The 20,337-nt window shown below is 44.9% G+C and overlaps 1 protein-coding gene across 1 annotated transcript in view; it reads right to left on the bottom strand.

The window, feature by feature from the left end:
* The window catches only part of hsd17b3 (hydroxysteroid (17-beta) dehydrogenase 3), a 92,695-nt gene that overhangs the window by 36,774 nt on the left and 35,584 nt on the right, over positions 1 to 20,337 (bottom strand). Inside the window, exon 6 of the mRNA XM_069889106.1 lies at positions 1,458 to 1,502. Coding sequence (XP_069745207.1) covers positions 1,458 to 1,502 — 45 coding nt within the window. The remainder of the gene's footprint in view (positions 1 to 1,457; positions 1,503 to 20,337) is intronic.

Here is a 20,337-nt window from a genome sequence, read left to right as displayed (position 1 = left end):
GAATCCCTGAAGGAGCAGCACCAGTGCATAGGATATAAGAGTATGGAAATTACAGTATAACTGTATAAACTACTTGTTAGATCAAGCTGAAGTACTTTCATTCACTTTAATATAGGACGAATGTATTTCTCCCTGAGAGGCTACAGAAGAGGTTTACTGGGATATTACCTGGAGCAGAGAAAATCAACTTTGAGGAAACATTGGTTAGGCTGGATTTGTTTAAATTGTCCTTTGCCTCTCAAGCCCATGCTGCCCAATTACACCCAATTGACCTACACCCTCAGTAGGTTTTGAAGGGTGGGAAGAAACCAGAGACCCTGGGGGAAACCCTCACAGACATGGGGAGAGAATACAGACAGGATGGGATTCAAACTCCGGTCCCGATTGCTGGTGTTGCATCAGCAGTGTGTCAACTGCTACACTGACTGTGCCACCCTTTGAAGGGGAGAAGGATGAGGGGAAACTGATTGAGGTGTCCAAAATTATGGAGAGTGCGGACAGATGGAAACATTTCCCCTGAGTGGAGTCGCCTATAACCAGTGCCCAGTTTTAAAGGGGTAGGAAATTGAGAGGGGATTTGAGGAGGGTTTTTTTTTAAATATACAGAGAGTAGTTGAAATCTGGAATGTAATGCCTTACACTCTTAAACAAATATAAGAAATGTTTAAATGAGTCATTGCAAATACTGTAATGTAGGAGGCCACAAACCAAGGGCAAAGAAATGGGAATCGAATAGATAGGTTTTGGTAGCTACCAAAGGACCCGTTTCCATATTGTACGATGTTATCACTCCAATACTTCTTTAACTGTTCTCAGACTCTATGTCATATAGCATGGAACAGGCCCTTCAGCCCAACTTGTCTACATTGATCAAGTTGGCATTCAGGGCTGACCCATTTGATCCATAAACTTCTAACCCCTTCCTGTCTAAATGCCTTTGGAATGTCAAAATTATACCTGCTCCTTCAGCTTCTTCCAGCCACAGACCGCACTTTGGTTGAACAGGCCCTCAGCTACTTCTTAAATATCTCACCCCCCGCCCACCTCCACCCACCCTCACCTTAAACCAGTGTCTACTAGTTCTAGAATTATCTACCCTGTGGAAAAAAAAGACTATTCATTTTTATCCATGCCCCTCAGCTTTTGACACTATGCAATAAAGACACAGCTATCCAACCTCTCCCCATAACTCAGTCCCTCCAGTCCTGGCAACATACTAGTGAATCTCCTTTGCACCCCTTGCAGATTATTGATATCCTTGCCATAGCTGAGTAATCAGAACTACACACTATACATATACTCCTTTACAGCTGTACCATGAGGTTCCAACTTTTGTACTCTGATTTACTTGATTGTATAATGAGCCTGCATTTTTGCTTTGACTCCCTCCTTTATTTTTCATTGTACCACATATGTTGGTTATTAATATCTAAAATTGTTGATAGCAGACCACATACCTTGACAACAGATAGCATGTTAACAGCGATGATATTGTCGATGACCTAATTTGCAAAGAAAAAATAAAATTATTGTGTTTTAATAGGGTAATATAATTCCTCGATCGATTTTGATTATTCCCCACAGCAAAAATAATCCTGGATTCTCAGAAAATTAATACTGCATAAAATTAGGAACACTACACATAAAATTAGGAATAATAAAAGCTTGGTTTGAGAGCAGTCTTCTGTCGAAAAATTTCACTCAATTTAATATAATGGGTTGTGATCAGTGTCATCAAGATGGGAAATTTGCAAATCTGTGGAATATTAATGTTGCAGTCACGAAGTAAATCAACTGTCCTGCTGGTGGTAGACACAACTAAATTTTGGTAGCTACCAAATGGCTGTAAAAGCATTCAGACTTTTAAGCAAAATATTTATTTAAAGAAAATAGAGCCATTAAAAAGGAGTGGCTTATTTTCTTCAAGATCCTGGGACGATTTCTCTTGGAGCCAGCACATTGAAGTAACCGTGAAAGAGGCACAAGAAGTCTGAAGAGATGTGGCACGTTGCCGAATACTCAGTAAAACATATACAGGTGTACTGTGGAAAGTACACTGACTGGATGCCTCAAGGTAGCTTGAATCCTCAGGAACATTAAAGGCTGCAGACTGCAGAAAGTGGTAAACCTAGCTACGTCAATCAAAAGCTCTGACCTCTTGTCCATTGAAGGCATCCATGCAAGACATTGTCTCAAGATTGCAGCCAAGGAGGACCCCCATCACCCTGGTCACAATCTTTTCCTGCTGATACCTTCAGGCAGAATGTACAGAAGTCTTAATTCCAGCTCTTCTAGATTCAAGAAGAGTTTTTATCTGACTTTTAAACCTCCCCATATCTTAGTCTATGGCCACCAAAGGGAATGTTTGCATGATAAAAAAAATCCCTTTTCATTTCTTGTACTAATTGCAACTGTGAATATTTATCCATCAATCTATACTTTTATATTTATTGTCCCATTTTCTGTCTTAAAAATATTGCGGTAATTTTATGTTGGTGGTGAATTTTACTTACCTAAGTGAAACACAAAAGTCTGCAGATGCTGTAATTGTAGTTAAAAAAAAACACAAATGCTCGAGGAAATCAGCACATCTCACAGCGACTGGAAGAGGTAAAGATCTGGCAGTGCAAGAGACCATTGACAGAAATGTCATCAAAGAAATTGGGTGGGGAATTGAAATGGGTCACCACTGGGAGATCCCACTATTGCGGCAGACAGAGCTGAGGTGCTCAACGACACGATCTCCCAGTCTGCATCCATTCTCTCCAATGTGAAGGAGACCACAGAGGGAGAACTCCTTTGGTTACAGAGATAGATATGACAAGGGAGTGAGTGGTGGGAAGGGAAAGCACTATGTCCACTATAGTGGATCACTCTACTCCCCTTGCATCCACACCCAAGGGTGCAGTGCTGCCAGAATGCCACTCCAGCACCTCTGTTAAAAAAGGGATCAACTTCTCCTTGTAGATTTGAGAGAATATTCCTTTCCCATCAGGTTTTAGAATTTAAGTTGTAATACTGTCTGCTCCCTAACTTTTCATTTGGCGCACAGGTATTAGTGAATCAGAAATGGTGTCGAACCCAGACTGCAAGTTGAGAGAATGAGTGGCGGATACTCTCTACTGCCCCTGTACTCCAAAATACATGAGCAAGGACACCAAGGATCCCACTAAATATCGCAAAACTTACACGGAGAGTAATGTCACCATCAGGTCGGGGCCGCACAGTAAGGTCCTGGCAGCAGAGCCTCCAATATCCCATCTCGCCTGCCTCTATCACTTCAGCTGTGCTCGTCACTTATAAAATGGATCAAACTGATGACAGTATTTCATTAAAAATTAGCCCTCAAATAGAAATTATATTTTCTATTTCTTGTCCATTGTTGGTGTTGCTGTTGAAGCCTGCTCTGCTGTTCATCATGACACCAACGTCATGATGTCACCCCTCCATATATATATATAGATATCTGTATGACAGTAGTAACGTTAGTCTGATGGTATTAAAGAATGAGAAAAGCACCACGTCTCCAAGTCCTAATTGTGTAAGTGCATACACAACAGTGGCAACGAGGAACAAAATAAACCCCACACATGCTCCATGCACCAGCTTGGGTGGGTGGGGGGGGGGAGACGGGAGGAAGCAAAAGTATAAAGGTAAAAGGTGACTATCTAACGACCTCCGCAACTCCCCGCCAAAAGGCCTGAAATCTTATTTCACATACCGCCATGAACTATCAGTTGAAGAAGGATGTTTACTTTGGGGTACCCATACAATTATCCCAGCCAAATGGCAAAACACCATAATATCAGAGCTGCACCATAACCATCCAAGAATGGAATGAATGAAAGTGCTGGCCCGGATGGAAATTTGATGGCCATCAATAGACAAAAACATTGAAACAACAGTGAGAGAATGCAAAATATGCCAATCAATACAACCAAAAATGCCTTCCAGACCCTGGCATCAAATTTACCTAGACTTCGCCGGGCCATTCATGGAAGAGATTTTTCTTTGTAGAGGGCATCATACACATGAAAGAAGTCCACCACCGCTGTCTCTGCTGACATAGCGTGTACTACCACTAAGTGTAGCTGGTGGTTATGACAGTGTACATAAGGTATCTTTCAACCTAATTTCTGATACGCTCTATCAATGACTCCAAAGAGTGAGTGAGGAACGATAGTCATTAATACACGTTAGATTTCAGCTGGCCCAACTCCATGTGCTTGAATGAATGGAAGGGGGCAGGGAGGTCGACCTTTATGGCAAGGTCACAGGGGGAAGGGTTACAGAGGATCGAGTCATTAGTGAGCAGGCCAGCCACTTATACACAGAGCAGCAACAGTATATACATATCACCATATTCACCTCCTCTTTAAAAAAACAAAACCCAGTCCTAAAGGATCAGCCGGTCAAGTGGCTTCCTCTGCCTCTGTGTCCTGCACAGCTCCGCTGGTGGTCAGTTGTCTTGAGGCAGTGGGGGCAAGGCTGTCACTGTAGAGGGTGAGGTTTGGTTGTCTGTGGGGCAGTCGTGGTGGTCCACTCAGCAGGGTGAGGGTCACGGGCATGTGGTGTGGGTGTCTGGGGGGGCTTCACTAGCCTGCTCCAAGTCCTTGTAGGGGTTGATGTGTGTGTATGTGGAGCTGAGGGCTGGGGCCAGGGGTAGGTGGGTGTCTCCAGTACATGCCAGGTCCAAGACAGGGGCTGTATCCTTATGGCCTTCGGGGTACTGGACATAAGCATATTGTGGATTTGCAGGCACGAGCTGCACTAGCGGGTCAGTCTTATGGCACCTCGTGTGTTTCCTCAGCAGGACGGATCCTGGAGATGAGAGCCAGGGCAGTAGAGTGGTTCCGGTTGCTGACCTCCTGGGGAAGGAAAACATGCATTCATGAGGGGTCATATTTGTAGCAGTGCATAGGAGGTATTGGATGGCATGGAGTGCCTCTGACAGGACTTCCTGCCAGTGAGAGACATCCAGGCCTTTTGAAATTTTAGGGCCAGGAGAATTGCCTTCCAAAGGGTGGCATTTTCTTGCTCCACCTGGCTATTTCCCCTGGTCCTACTAGTGGCAATGCCTCTAGCCAACAGGTACTCCCGCAGCTTGTCGCTCATGAACGAGGACCCCTGATCAGAATGGATATAGTCCGGGTACCCGAAGAGGGTGAAATGCTGCAGAGTGCCCTGATAACTGTGGTACAGGTCACGTCAGGACAGGAGATGACAAACAGGAATCTGGAGAACTCATCTATGACATTGAGGAAATAGACGTTCCTATTGATCGCGGTGGGGTCCCTTGAAATCGACACTCAGTCGCTCGAAGGGGCACATGGCCTTGATAAGGTGTGCCTTGTCAGGCCTGAAGAACTGCGGTTTACATTCAGTGCAAACCCGACAGTGTCTGGTCAGGGACCTGACATCCTCAATGGAATACAGGAGGTTCCTGGCTTTTATGAAGTGGAACAACCGCATTGACTCTGGGATGGCAGAGGTCATCGTGGAGGCAGTCAAGATGCACGCTGGTGCACTTCCCCCGTGATAGGGCATCTTTGAGTTTGCCAGGCTGGTACAGGATATCATAGTTATAGGTGGAGAGTTCGATTCTCCACCTCAGGATTTTATCATTCTTGATTTTACCCCACAGTTTTGTGTTAAACATGAAAGCGATGGCCCATTTGTCTGTCAGCAGGGTAAATCTTTTCCCAGCCAGTTAGTGACACCAGTGATGCACGGCCTCAACGATTGCCAGTGCCTCCTTCTTGACTGAAGAGTGTCATGTCTCAGGGCCATGGAGGGTGTGGGGAAAAAAATGCTACTGGCCTGCCGGCCCACCTGGTTGAGAGTGGCGACCAGCACGAAGTTGGAGGCATCGATCTCCACCTGGAACGGGGTGGATTTGTCCATGGCCTGCATCGTGGGTTAAGCAATGTCTCTTTTGATTTGATTGAATGCTGACTGGGCTTCTGTCGATAAGAGGAAGCTAATGGGTAGGCTTTATTAGCATAATTGGGCACCTACTGGGCATAGCAAGAAAAGAAGCCCAGGCACCGTTTCAGCGCCTTGAGTTTATATGGTATCAGGAACTCCATAAGGGGACGCATGCAGTCGGGGTCAGGTACAATGACACCATGTGCCACGACGCATCCAAGGAGGGCCAGGCGAGTTGTACTAATCACATGCTTCTTGTTATAAGTCAGAATAAGGGACTTGGCTGTGCTGAGAAATTTCGCCAGGTTTGTGTCGTGGTCCTGATGGTCATGGCCGCAGATGGTGACATTGTCAAGGTAGGGGAACATCGCTGTCAGTTTATGCCTATCTACCATCTGATCCATCTCCCTTTAGAATACTGAGACTCGAATGGTGACTCCAAAGGGGACCCTGAGGAAGTGATAAAGTCTGTCATCTGCTTCGAAGGCAGTGTATTTGCAGTCCCCTGGGTGAAGGGGGAGTTGATAGTGCACTGACTTCAGGTCAATTGTGGAGTACATTTTGTACTAAACTATTTTATTGGCTACATCGGCTATCCGAGGGAGGGGGTAAGCATCTAGCAGACTGAAGTGGTTGTCTGTCTGGCTATAATCTATCGCCATGCAGGATTTGCTTCTGCCCCTGACCACCATGACTTGGGCTCGCCACAGGCTCGAACTGGGAGCTATGATCCCCTCCGCCAGGAGTCGCTGCACCTCGGACTTTATAAATGCCTGGTCCTCAGCACTATATCGTCTGCTTTTCATCACAATGGGTTGGCAGTCCAGGGTCATGTTCTCGAATAGTGACGGAGGGTGGAGAGGCCACAGGAGAGGGGCGGCTCCTGGGGGGGAGGGGGTTGTGAGTCGGGGGTTGTGTACCGTTATGAGTCGTTGCGGTCCTCCAAACGCCATCGTCACACTCCTAAACTGGCTCTGGAAGTCAAGGCCCAGGAGTATCGGGGCCAATGAAAGTTATCAAATCATTCACCACCCCACCATTAACCACGCTACACAGTACCCCCCAGATCTCCACAGATTGGTCCTTTGTGGCCATAGAGATGGTGCCGTTGTGGGTCTGACAGAGAGAGAGAGAGAGTTTCTGGGCAGCGTCCAGATGAACACTGTTGAATATGCAGTTTGTTCTTTTCCCATTTACTTCAATCTCCATCATTGAGTGGGCCATCGGATGAGGGCTGCCCTGGTTCAGAGTCATGGAGGTCAGGATTGAGTCATTGTCATTGCTGTCAGAGGGGAGATGGTGGCCTCCATGTTGACCATGCTGTCACTTCGGAGGAAAAAGGAGGAAGTGACGTCATCCAGGAGGGCGGAAGAGACGCTAGGTAAGATGGTGACTCCCGAGTTGTGCATGCAGTCAAGGGGGCCGGAGGTGACGTCAGTACCACACTGCTTACTCGGCAGGGTTTGGACTTACACACATGCTGGTAATGTTCCTTCTTTCCGCATTCTGAACAGATTGCCTCCTTAGCCAGATAGAGTCATCAGGGGTGCTTTTGCTGGCCAAAGATGTGGCACTTTGGGTGTCTGACTGTGGCAGTGGTGGGAGTGAGGTCGTTTCTCGCTATGTCAGAGGCAATCTTTGAAGCCGGGTCCCAACATGGTGGCACCCGCGGTCCGCAAGTGGAAACCCCATTCTTACCAGCGATCTTGTCAGCGTTGCACTGGGCTATCAAGGGTCCTGGTAAGCTGGAAAGTACTCTTCAGGGGTAGCTTGTCCTCCTCGAGCAGTCGCTGACGAATGTAGTCAGATCTCACTCCAGCCATGCAGGCATCTTGGACCAGCTCCTCCACACACTGAGCTACAGGCACAGGGGCTGTAGCAGTGCCCCAGCAGTCTCTCCCTCAGTTGTATAGCATTCAAAGGAACTCAGCCATGGATTCATTGATACCGTGAGTACATTTCGTTCACCCGGGGTTGATGGAGGTTGTGGAGCTCAGCCATGGCCTCTGGGTAGGCTGTGCAGTTCTGGATCACCAGGTACGCTCAGTGGCCAATTCTAGCTTACAGGACCTTGAGTTTCTTTTCATCTGAGTCCAACAGGCCCACTGTGACTTGGAGGAAGTTTGTAAAGCAGATGATCCACTGCTCGTACCGTTTGGCAGCTCCAGATGATTGTGGATCAATTTTAAGATAGTCAGGTCTCAGCAGCCTGTCCATTCCGTGTGGAAAATTAATGTGTATTAAATTGATCTGCACTATCAGTGATTCCAAAGACTGAGTGAGGAACGATAGGCTTTAATACACATTAGATTTCAGCGGGCCCAACTCTATGTGCTCAATGAATGGAAAGAGGCAGGGAGGTCGACCTTAATGGCCAGGTCACGGGGGGGGGGTTACATGGGGTAGAGTCATCAGTGGGTGGGCCAGCCACTTATACGCAGAGCAGCAACAGTATATAGATATATACATATCGCTACAATTTCTCTAATAGTAGCTTCTAGATGCCACCATGCTTCCCAAGCATTAGAGCAGTGCCATCAAATACCTAGCTTAGAATCGTTGAAGTGTCCAGTCCAACTTCATTTCGCTCTGCCAAAACGGTGTCTGCTAATGTCTGTATCACCTTTGCCAGCTGTTACCATGGTTAGCAGGTGCTCCATGACCTCATATGACTCAATTACAAAAACTGAATGACAATCAGTATATTTTCACACCCAGTGGGCTTACGGGTCCATCTACTTTCAAAGTGCAATAGGAGTTGTCTACTTCCTCTACTATAGCCTCTGTCACCACACTACTGAGTGTACTTGTGAGTTAATTGTGCACATCGTGACAGGTGTACTTGGTGCTGCAAGGGATTATTTTCACTGCCTCAACCAATTCAGGGTCTTTTTTAAACATATAGTCCAGTAAGGAGAGGAAAAGTCTACTCCCCAACTCTGACATGTTATCAAAGCCTCTATCTTCCTTCATAAAGGCAACTAGTGGACTTCTGGCTAGTGACTGTCATGAGATAGGTGGCAGAGTTGGGTGCCCCTGATAATTTTTTTTTTTAAATCCCTCATTTGATCATTTTTAAATTTTAACCAAAACGGTCTTACTTTTGCCTCCTCAACATTTAATATTAGTGTGTTTTGAAACAATGGGGACTGGAGCTGCACAAAAAAGGAAAAATGGAAAAGAAGAAAGTGTTCCTTTGCAGAAAACGTGGCAGAAATGCTGAAAAAAACAGCCATGAGAATTAACCGGTGAAATCACTGCTGCAGTGAAGGAGTGTAAGTGAGAACTTAACATAAAGTTGGAAAAAGTTCTACAATCGATTACAGCTATTGAAGACCATTTGGATGTTGCTGAAGGAAGTTTGCTGCACCATTTCATCAGATGCAAGGATCGACAATGAGACAGACAACAGACTCGCCAAGGCAAATAGCGCCTTTGGAAGACTACACAAAAGAGTCTGGAAAAACAACCAACTGAAAAACCTCACAAAGATAAGCGTATACAGAGCCGTTGTCATACCCACACTCCTGTTCGGCTCCGAATCATGGGTCCTCTACCGGCACCACCTACGGCTCCTAGAACGCTTCCACCAGCGTTGTCTCCGCTCCATCCTCAACATCCATTGGAGCGCTCACACCCCTAACGTCGAGGTACTCGAGATGGCAGAGGTCGACAGCATCGAGTCCACGCTGCTGAAGATCCAGCTGCGCTGGATGGGTCACGTCTCCAGAATGGAGGACCATCGCCTTCCCAAGATCGTATTATATGGCGAGCTCTCCACTGGCCACCGTGACAGAGGTGCACCAAAGAAAAGGTACAAGGACTGCCTAAAGAAATCTCTTGGTGCCTGCCACATTGACCACCGCCAGTGGGCTGATAACGCCTCAAACCGTGCATCTTGGCGCCTCACAGTTTGGCGGGCAGCAGCCTCCTTTGAAGAAGACCGCAGAGCCCACCTCACTGACAAAAGGCAAAGGAGGAAAAACCCAACACCCAACCCCAACCAACCAATTTTCCCTTGCAACCGCTGCAATCGTGTCTGCCTGTCCCGCATCGGACTGGTCAGCCACAAACGAGCCTGCAGCTGACGTGGACTTTTTACCCCCTCCATAAATCTTCGTCCGCGAAGCCAAGCCAAAGAAAGAATGATCATATTGATAAGTTAGAAAATAATTTTGTTATAATGGCTGCCAACAACTCCAAGTTGGCTTCCAAGCTGCTTGACTTGGAGAGCAGGAGCAGACATCAGAATTTACAGATCCTGGGTTTAAAAGAAAATAAGGAACATGGTAATTTAACTGATTTCTTCTCAAGCTTGCTTAGGGAAATGTTTGGAACTTCCATAAGCAAGCTTTAGAACTTCTTTACTACTAAACCTGAGCTTGACAGAGGTTATCAGTCTTTAGCTGTTAAATCAATTTTGGAGCATCACTCTCTTTCAGTAATTCTTCGTTTTCATCATTACCAAGGAAAGGATCAGGTTATTCTTGAAGCTCATTGGGGAAAAAAAATGGATCTATCAGGACCAAAAAAAATAAGATCCATTGAAAAATTGTTCCCTGAACTCAGGGCCATGCGAAGAATATATAGAGGAGTGATGACTGAACTTTACAAGAAGGGTCTGAAACCTACTTTGTGGTATCCTGCTCATCTGTGGATCACCTTGGAAAGTAGTCAAAAGACAATATTGAATTTGGTTGATGAAGCCCGTAAAGTCTTGAAGGATTCTTCTTCAACTTCAAGTTTGACCTGAATTACTGTTTCTGAGTTGGAAAAGGTTTTTTTTAATAAATTCTGAAGGGTGTTTTTTTTTTCCCCTGATGGAGGAAGTTTGGTTGTTCTATTGCTGTTGCAAAGGTTAATTGATTTAATTAAGTGGTTTTATTTTAATTTAGTTTTCTAAGTTCATTTTGGACTTTTTTTTATATTATATTAGAGTTAAATAGATTGTATTTGTCTCTTTTGATTATTCATTTATTAATACTGCTAGTGATATAATGCATGTATTTTATTAACTGACTGTGGGAAAGTTGGCTTGCACAGTTGGGGTGTTTTTTTAATATACGATAGTGGGAAAACGTGGTTAGCATTGAAATAATGTATATGCACTTGGGATCATGAAGTTACTGCACATGTGTTTATATTATCTTTATTGCAATATTGTATTTTTTCATTAGGATAAATTTTCTTTGCTTTTCATAGAATCTTGATATGTTTGGGGGGAATTTATTAATAATTTTTTAAATATTAGGAGCTATATTACTATTTACAGTAGAAGAGCCTTTTAAAAAATTTTAAACAGATTTCTTATTGCCTAGGCAATCTTCAGAGTTGGGAGGTTTGCAGAGGAGGGCTTTTCTTTGGGTTTTTATTAGGTTTGCAAAGTTGTTTTGATTTCACGGCCTGCACATTTTCTCTTAATGTTTGGTGTCAGGATAGTGGTTCTTGGGAGGATGACAGATACAGGTGGATTTTTATAACATTAATTAATATTAATTAAGATTTGTGATTAGCCCAGTTAGACTTATTTCATGGAATAGTTAAGGCAGTGGTTCTCAACCTTTTTCTTTCCACTCACATACCACTTCAAGTATTCCCTATGCCATAGGTGCTCGATGATTAGTAAAGGATTGCTTAAGGTGGTACGTGAGTGGAAAGAAAAAGTTTGAAAACTACTGTTTTAATCGTACATATTGGTTTGTTATGTGCACAGTAAAGGAAATGGCCAATGACAATTTTTCTCAGGCTAAATATTTCAGCAACAATTGGGTCTGGAGCAGTGATTCTCAACCTTCCCTTCCCACTCACATACCACCTTAAGCAATCCCTTACTAATCACAGAGCACCGATGGCATGGGGAATAGTTAAAGTTGTATGTGAGTGGAAAGGAAAAGGTTGAGAACCATTGATTTAAGGGATCCTAGTTAAATGTTCTAGGATATTTGCCCATGTTAGACATATGAAGGCTGGCATTGTTTTACTTCAAGAAACTCAAGTCAGAAATTCTGATAAAGATAGTCTCATGACAAAATTAAAAGGACAACGTTTTTATTCCTGTTCTGATGACAAGATTAGGGGATTGCCTATTTTAACTAATCAGAATATTCCATTTGTTCTTCGTAACAATTTATCTGTCATACAAGGGTGCTACATTTTTCTTACTGATAAGTTATACAATAAGTGGATTGTTATTGCTAATGTTAATACCCCAAACACTGGTGAGCCAGAATTATTTGAAAGATTTTTTTCAGCCCTACCAGAATTAAGTAATTACTCATTGGTATTTGGGAGGGGGGATGGGGAGGGCTTTAATTGTTGGCTAAATACTGTTCAAGCTCATTCTTCTTCTAAACCTACTGTTTCAAATAAATCTGCAGCAGCGATTCATTCCTTTTTAACAAATTATGGTATTGTGGTGGTGCACATTGTGATGCAGGCAAACTAGCTCTGTGTTTGTCAAGGCAATGGCAGCGCAGCAGCAGCGTCAAGATGCCGCTGCCGGGTTTTGCTTCCCTCATGGGTAGAGGAGCTGTGCACGTACACTCAGCTGCGTTGTTACATCATCGCTAACACAGAGGCGGGACTTAACAGTCACCTTATAAGGCATAGCGCGGGCTTTCTCAATTAATCCGTTAGAAACTAAACTAACTCTAACATGTAGTTCTGTTCTCATTTCCCCCTTGTAGTTCTTCTTTGGCTTGGCTTCGCGGACGAAGATTTATGGAGGGGGTAAAAGTCCACGTCAGCTGCAGGCTCGTTTGTGGCTGACAAGTCCGATGCGGGACAGGCAGACACGGTTGCAGCGGCTGCAGGGGAAAAATGGTTGGTTGGGGTTGGGTGTTGGGTTTTTCCTCCTTTGCCTTTTGTCAGTGAGGTGGGCTCTGCGGTCTTCTTCAAAGGAGGTTGCTCCCCGCCGAACTGTGAGGCGCCAAGATGCACGGTTTGAGGCGATATCAGCCCACTGGCGGTGGTCAATGTGACAGGCACCAAGAGATTTCTTTAGGCAGTCCTTGTACCTTTTCTTTGGTGCACCTCTGTCACGGTGGCCAGTGGAGAGCTCGCCATATAACACGATCTTGGGAAGGCGATGGTCCTCCATTCTGGAGACGTGACCCACCCAGCACAGCTGGATCTTCAGCAGCGTGGACTCAATGCTGTCGACCTCTGCCATCTCGAGTACTTCAACATTAGGGATGAAAGTGCTCCAATGGATGTTGAGGATGGAGCGGAGACAACGCTGGTGGAAGCGTTCTAGGAGCCGTAGGTGATGCCGGTAGAGGACCCATGATTCGGAGCCGAACAGGAGTGTGGGTATGACAACGGCTCTGTATACGCTTATCTTTGTGAGGATTTTCAGTTGGTTGTTTTTCCAGACTCTTTTGTGTAGTCTTCCAAAGGCACTATTTGCCTTGGCGAGTCTGTTGTCTATCTCATTGTCGATCCTTGCATCTGATGAAATGGTGCAGCCGAGATAGGTAAACTGGTTGACCGTTTTGAGTTTTGTGTGCCCGATGGAGATGTGGGGGGTCTGGTAGTCATGGTGGGGAGCTGGCTGATGGAGGACCTCAGTTTTCTTCAGGCTGACTTCCAGGCCAAACACTTTGGCAGTTTCCGCAAAGCAGGACGTCAAGCGCTGAAGAGCTGGCTCTGAATGGGCAACTAAAGCGGCATCATCTGCAAAGAGTAGTTCACGGACAAGTTTCTCTTGTGTCTTGGTGTGAGCTTGCAGGCGCCTCAGATTGAAGAGACTGCCATCCATGCGGTACCGGATGTAAACAGCGTCTTCATTGCTGGGGTCTTTCATGGCTTGGTTCATCAGATACAGCAATGAGCTCTCTGAACCCTTCTCCATTAACAATGGCGTGAAGCAAGGCTGTGTTCTCGCACCAACCCCTTGTAGTTACCGCTACAGTAAATGTTTTGCTTGCGGAAACTGCCAAAGTGTTTGGCCTGGAAGTCAGCCTGAAGAAAACTGAGGTCCTCCATCAGCCAGCTCCCCACCATGACTACCAGCCCCCCCACATCTCCATCGGGCACACAAAACTCAAAACGGTCAACCAGTTTACCTATCTCGGCTGCACCATTTCATCAGATGCAAGGATCGACAATGAGATAGACAACAGACTCGCCAAGGCAAATAGCGCCTTTGGAAGACTACACAAAAGAGTCTGGAAAAACAACCAACTGAAAAACCTCACAAAGATAAGCGTATACAGAGCCGTTGTCATACCCACACTCCTGTTCGGCTCCGAATCATGGGTCCTCTACCGGCACCACCTACGGCTCCTAGAACGCTTCCACCAGCGTTGTCTCCGCTCCATCCTCAACATCCATTGGAGCGCTCACACCCCTAACGTCGAGGTACTCGAGATGGCAGAGGTCGACAGCATCGAGTCCACGCTGCTGAAGATCCAGCTGCGCTGGATGGGTCACGTCTCCAGAATGGAGGACCATCGCCTTCCCAAGATCGTATTATATGGCGAGCTCTCCACTGGCCACCGTGACAGAGGTGCACCAAAGAAAAGGTACAAGGACTGCCTAAAGAAATCTCTTGGTGCCTGCCACATTGACCACCGCCAGTGGGCTGATAACGCCTCAAACCGTGCATCTTGGCGCCTCACAGTTTGGCGGGCAGCAACCTCCTTTGAAGAAGACCGCAGAGCCCACCTCACTGACAAAAGGCAAAGGAGGAAAAACCCAACACCCAACCCCAACCAACCAATTTTCCCTTGCAACCGCTGCAATCGTGTCTGCCTGTCCCGCATCGGACTTGTCAGCCACAAACGAGCCTGCAGCTGACGTGGACTTTTTACCCCCTCCATAAATCTTCGTCCGCGAAGCCAAGCCAAAGAAGAAAAAAGAGAAGAAATGTTTTGCATTTTTAAAAATCCTAATAGTAGAGAATACTCTTTTTTCAAATGTGCACAGTTCCTATTCTCAGATAGATTACTTTCTCATAGATAATCACTTGATTTCATTGACCAAATCATGTGACTACCAAGGAATAGTGACATCTGATTATGTTCCCGTTACTCTATCTTTGAATTTCCCTTATACTCCCCTCACAGAAAAGCACTGGCAATTTAATTCTACCTTACTTTTGAATTTTATGGAGAAGCAAATTCAGTTCTTCACTACAAATTCTTCTCCAGCAGTTACTAATTTGATAGTCTGGGATATTATGAAAGCATGTCTTAGTCTTGGCATTTTTTTTATTTTTATACACTTTATCCTTTCTATTAATTTAATTGGCAGATCTTTCCATTTCTGTAGATTTTTTCTCTTTTTTCTAGTAGAGGGATATAATTAAGCTTATAGAAATTATGTAAATTATTATCTGTCATCTTTCCTAGGTATTTAATTCCATCTTTCTTCCATTTAAATCTATGACTTTTTTTGGTATCTTTCATAATCAAAATTCTGCAATGGCATTATCTCACTTTTATCCATATTTCTTTATATCCTGATATTTTTCTAATATTGTAATCTTATCAATGATCCAGCTGGGTCAGACAGAACATCATCAGCAAATAAACCAATTTTATGTTCTTCTTGCCCAACTTAAAAGCCCTTAATATCCGGATCTCCTTATAATCTCCGCCAGAGGTTCTGTAGCTAATATATATAGTGCTGGTTATAGAGGACACCCCTGTCTACTCGATTTACTCAAGGGAAAGATAGATGATATCTGGTTATTAGTTATAATTTTAGCTTGTGGGTTATGATAAAGAGTTTTCATCCAATTTATAAAAGTTTAGTTTTAATTGAGAAAGACCATTCTACTTGATCAAATGCCTTTTCTGCATCAAAAGAAATTGTTTGGATTCACCCTTGAATAATCTACCTCGGCTGTTTGAAGAATGTCTTCAAATCCCACCCGATCCTGTCGACTAGTGCCTTTGCTAGATTTTACAGCCTGCATTCAGGAATGATATTGGTCTGTATGATGAGGTTTTTAAAATGGGTCTCTATCTTTCTTCAGTAGTACTGTAATTATAGCAGTTGAAAAGGTTTCCAGGAGAGTTTGCATCTCCACTGCCCAGTTTAACACATCCATCAAAAGAGGCATCAACAAATCTTTAAACTGTCTCTAGAACTCAGGAGGAAACCCATCTTCCCCCAGGGACTTATTAGTTTGCAAAGTACCCAGAGCTTCCTCTATTTCTTCCCTTACAAAAGGAGCATTTAATCATCTTACTCTCTCTCTCTTCTAATTTAGGAAATTCAACATTTGTTAAAAATTCTTCCATCTTATTTTTATCTCCTGTTAATTCTGATTTATTTAGTTTCATATGGAATTATTATTTACTTCTTTTTGATTATATTTTATAGTATTTGTTTCTATTGCATTTATCATTCTGGATTACTCCTCTCCTTTAACCTTCCAAGATAACACTTTATGTGCCCATTCTCCTAGTCCATAATATTTTTGTTTAGTTTTTAAAATATAATTTTCTATTTTGTATGTTTGTAGTGTGTTATTTGTAATGTTTTGTTCTCTAATATTCTATATTTTTCTTGTGCGGCTGATATCTGATATTCTTTTTCCAATTTTGATATATCCTTCTCTAGACCTTCCAAGTCTCTCACATGTTCTCTCTTAAGATTTTTAGTGTAAGAAATAATTTGGCTCCTCAAAAAAGCTTTAAGCGTACCCATATTAGAAAATTGTTGTCAGTAGAAGGAAGATTGTTTTCACAAATATTTCTGTCTCTTAATAAATTCACAAAAATCTATTTTTTAATAATGTAGATACTCTACATATTTTCTTACTTTTCCATTATCGTGAGAGTTAATGTTAATGGTAAGTGGTCTGATAAAAGTCTTGCTAAATACTCCATTTTTTCCACTCTACTTTGTATCTGGGCAGACATTAAAAATAAGTCAATCCTTGTATATGAATCATGTACCCTTGAGTAGAATGAATAGACTCTTTCTAAGGGGTTGAGCTGCCTTCATATATCAATTAAATTTAAATCCTTCATAAATAATAATTGTTTTTGTAGCTTTCACCCTTGTTATTGTTCTTACTAATTTGGACCAATATTGGATCTAAACAAAAATCCAAATCTCCTCCAGTTAATATATTTTTCCTTCCCCCCTGCAGTTTTTAAAAAGTTGTCCTTCATAAAGACTTTATGAGCGAAATGCTCGCACTTGCTGAGGGACACAGACCTCGTCTGCTCTTCAGGCAGATTTTCCTGGAGCAGCTGCCTGAAGATATCAAACTCTTGCTCGCTGATGAGGACTTCAGCGATTCCAGGAAAGTTACAGCCCAGGCAAACGTGACCTGGAGAGCGAAGAAAGAAAATGGCACCTCAGTGGAGCAGATCGCTAGGCCCCAAAAGCAGCTGGCAACAAGGCCACAGCAAACAGAGAGGCAAGTAGACCCTCTGACCCAACAGTATTGCTACTATCACCAACAATGGGGTGCGGGGACCCATTGATGCCGCCCACACTGAACATTTCAGAGAATGCCATGGCCAACCATAGTTAATGATTGTGGCGGTTGGCTAATGTGACAGCCTCCTCCATATGTGGGAGCCTCTGTCAGAAAGGTGCTTCCTCATTGACACCAGCACCAAAATGTGTCCTTCTCCCCCCCCACCCCCATCCTACAACACCCAGAACGGCAAACCAGGCCCGGCACAGAGGGGAGGGCAGTGAACAGCACCACCATATGAACTTTCAGCACCTGCACTGTCCCGTTCCACTTTGGCAGCAACCATTTCATGTGAACATTCACAATTGCAGCTGTGGCGCAATTGCTCCTGGGAGCAGATGCCCTGTGAGCCCAGAGTCTGATGAACCTTAAAAGGCGGCGAGTGTTAGGACTTTTCAAACAACATCCCTGGAGGAAGCCAAGTTACCTGCCCCCCACCTCAACTCCATTACTCTATCCGGCAATGCATTCTCGCTGATCCTAGCAAAGTTCCCTTCGATCGTGGCACCACAGTTTTTCACCTCTGAGCTAAAGCACAGGCTAAGGTACCACATCCTCTCCGAGGGCCCCCACTCCAAGGCTCGCTGCCTACCCCCCTCCCCCCACCCCCCGAGAATCTCACCCTTGCCAAGGGAGGAGTTTAAAAAATGAAATATCTGGGGAGAGTGCGGCATTCCAACGGCGTCTGGGCCTCCCCCCTACATGTGGTACTGAGAGTAGAAGGAGGGTGGAGGCCATGTGGTGACTATCACCACCTCAACGAGGCCACCAACCCTGACAGGTACCCCGTATCCCATATCCAAGACTTTACTGCTAACTTACAAGGGGCACGGGTATTTTCAAAAGTCAACCGCATCAGGGGCTATCACCCAGATCCCAGTCCATCCCGATGACATCCCTAAAATTGCCATCATTACTTTTTTTGGACTCTTTGAATTCCTAAGAATGCCCTTTGGACTCAAGAACATGGCCCAGACCTTCCAGAGGCTGATGGATGCAGTGGGTTGGGATCTCCCATTCGCACTCATCTATTTGGATGATATTCTCATCACCAGCTGTAACAACAGAGTTGTGGCCCACCTGAGGCAACTATTCACCTGGTTGCAGAAATTCAGACTAACTATAAACCCCGCTAAGTGCCAGTTTTGGTTGCAAATGATGGATTTTCTGGGGCATCGGGTCAACAGGCACAGGGCGAAACCCCAGCCAAAAAAGGTAGAGGCCATTCAGAATTTTGCTAAGCCCCGCACAGTGAAGGTGTTGCAAGAATTTGCTGGTATGATTATCACCAATTCATACCGGCAGCGGCTCGCCTCATGAGCCCCCTTTCACGCTCATGGCGGGGAAGGGCAAAGTCATTACCTGGGACAATGAGGCCTCAGAGGCATCCCAGAAGGCCAAGGAAGCACTGGCCAACACTACCCTTCTGGTACACTCCAGGCCAGAGGCATGAACCACTCCCACAGTAGGTTCTTCCAGCACAGCAGTCAGGTGCGTACTGGAGCATTTCATCAAAGGGCAATGGCAGCCCTGGCCTTCTTTAGCAGGCATCACCAGCCACCCAAACTCAAATACCAAGTCTTTGATCAGGAGCAATTGGTGTTGTACCTTGCAGTCAGGCACTCCAGGTATTTTCTGGAAGGCAGGCAATTCAGGGTCTTCACAGATGATAAACCGTTAACCTCTACAAAGTGACTGACCCATGGTTGGCCAGGCAGCAGCGACACCTCTCATATGTGACTGAGTTCACCACAGACATCCAACACATCATGGGTAAGATCAATATGGTGGCCGACACGCTGTCCCGCCCCACAATCGAGTCCATCCAGGCACTGTCCCAGGGAAAAGACTATTCTGCCTGTTAGGTCTGCTTTGTTCATGAATGAGTGAGACAAACACCAGACTGAGTCGAAATCAGGGTTCTTTGTTCTTTATTACCGGATTGTAACACTTGCAACTAACCATGTTAGTCGGAGAATGCATTCTGCCGTTATCAGCAAAATGGTGATTTTTTATACCCTTGGATACATGCTTAGAACATCATCATATCATTACTTGTCCAATGACTAAAACTGTTGCTATCCTTTCCCTGCTAGCTTCCTGCCTCTCAATCCATCAATGTCTCTCTTATCTTGTAAGTACAAGGATGCATTCACATCTTGTTACAGCCCCGCACAGGGTAACTCCTTACACATTCCCATCTCATGATGTTTTACCTTACATGCCTTAGCCAAGGCACAGCACAAGGAACCTGAGATCAGTAACCAGATGCTCCTCTGTGATGTCTCCACCAGCGAACCCAACCCCATTGTGCCGGCAGTGTGAAGTCAGCAGGTCTTTGACACGGTGTACAACCTGGCGTACCCACCCATCAGGACTTCTGTTAAAATGGTGGCTTGTAGGTGGCCTGTGTGTGGTACAGCTTTTGGAAACAAATCAGTCAGTGGGCCAAGATCTTAATGTTCTGCCAGACGTCCAAGGTACAGACACATATCAAGGAACTACCCCCCCCCCATGACTTGAGCCAGTGTAACGTTGGTTCAGCCATGTTGACATTGAAGAGCCACTGCTGGTCTCTCATGAGGGGAAATACATCCTCACCATGATTAACCACTCCACGAGGTTGCTGAAGGTGGTCCTGCCAGCCGATAAAACCACCAAGACCTGTGCCAGGGTACTAATTAACACCAGGGTGTCAAGGTTCAGAGCATATGGCCTTGATAGAGATACACAGTTCACTTCTGGACTCTGGGTGGTGCTGGCCAAGTTACTAGGAACCCAGTTCCACCATACCATGGCTAACCATACTCAGGCCAACGGGTTGGTGGAGTGGCTCCACAGGCACCTAAAGGTGGCCTTGATGGCTTGGCTCAAGGGGACCAACTCAAGCAGACGAGTTACCCTGGGTTCTCTTGGGGATCTGCACTGTGCTGAAATAGGATTTCAACATCTCAGCAGCCGAGATG

This window comes from Narcine bancroftii, chromosome 1, assembly GCF_036971445.1.
Source record: "Narcine bancroftii isolate sNarBan1 chromosome 1, sNarBan1.hap1, whole genome shotgun sequence".
Classification (NCBI taxonomy): Eukaryota; Metazoa; Chordata; class Chondrichthyes; order Torpediniformes; family Narcinidae; genus Narcine; species Narcine bancroftii.
The sequence above is the reverse complement of the archived record's forward strand: the minus strand, read 5'-3'. Positions and strand labels throughout refer to the sequence as shown.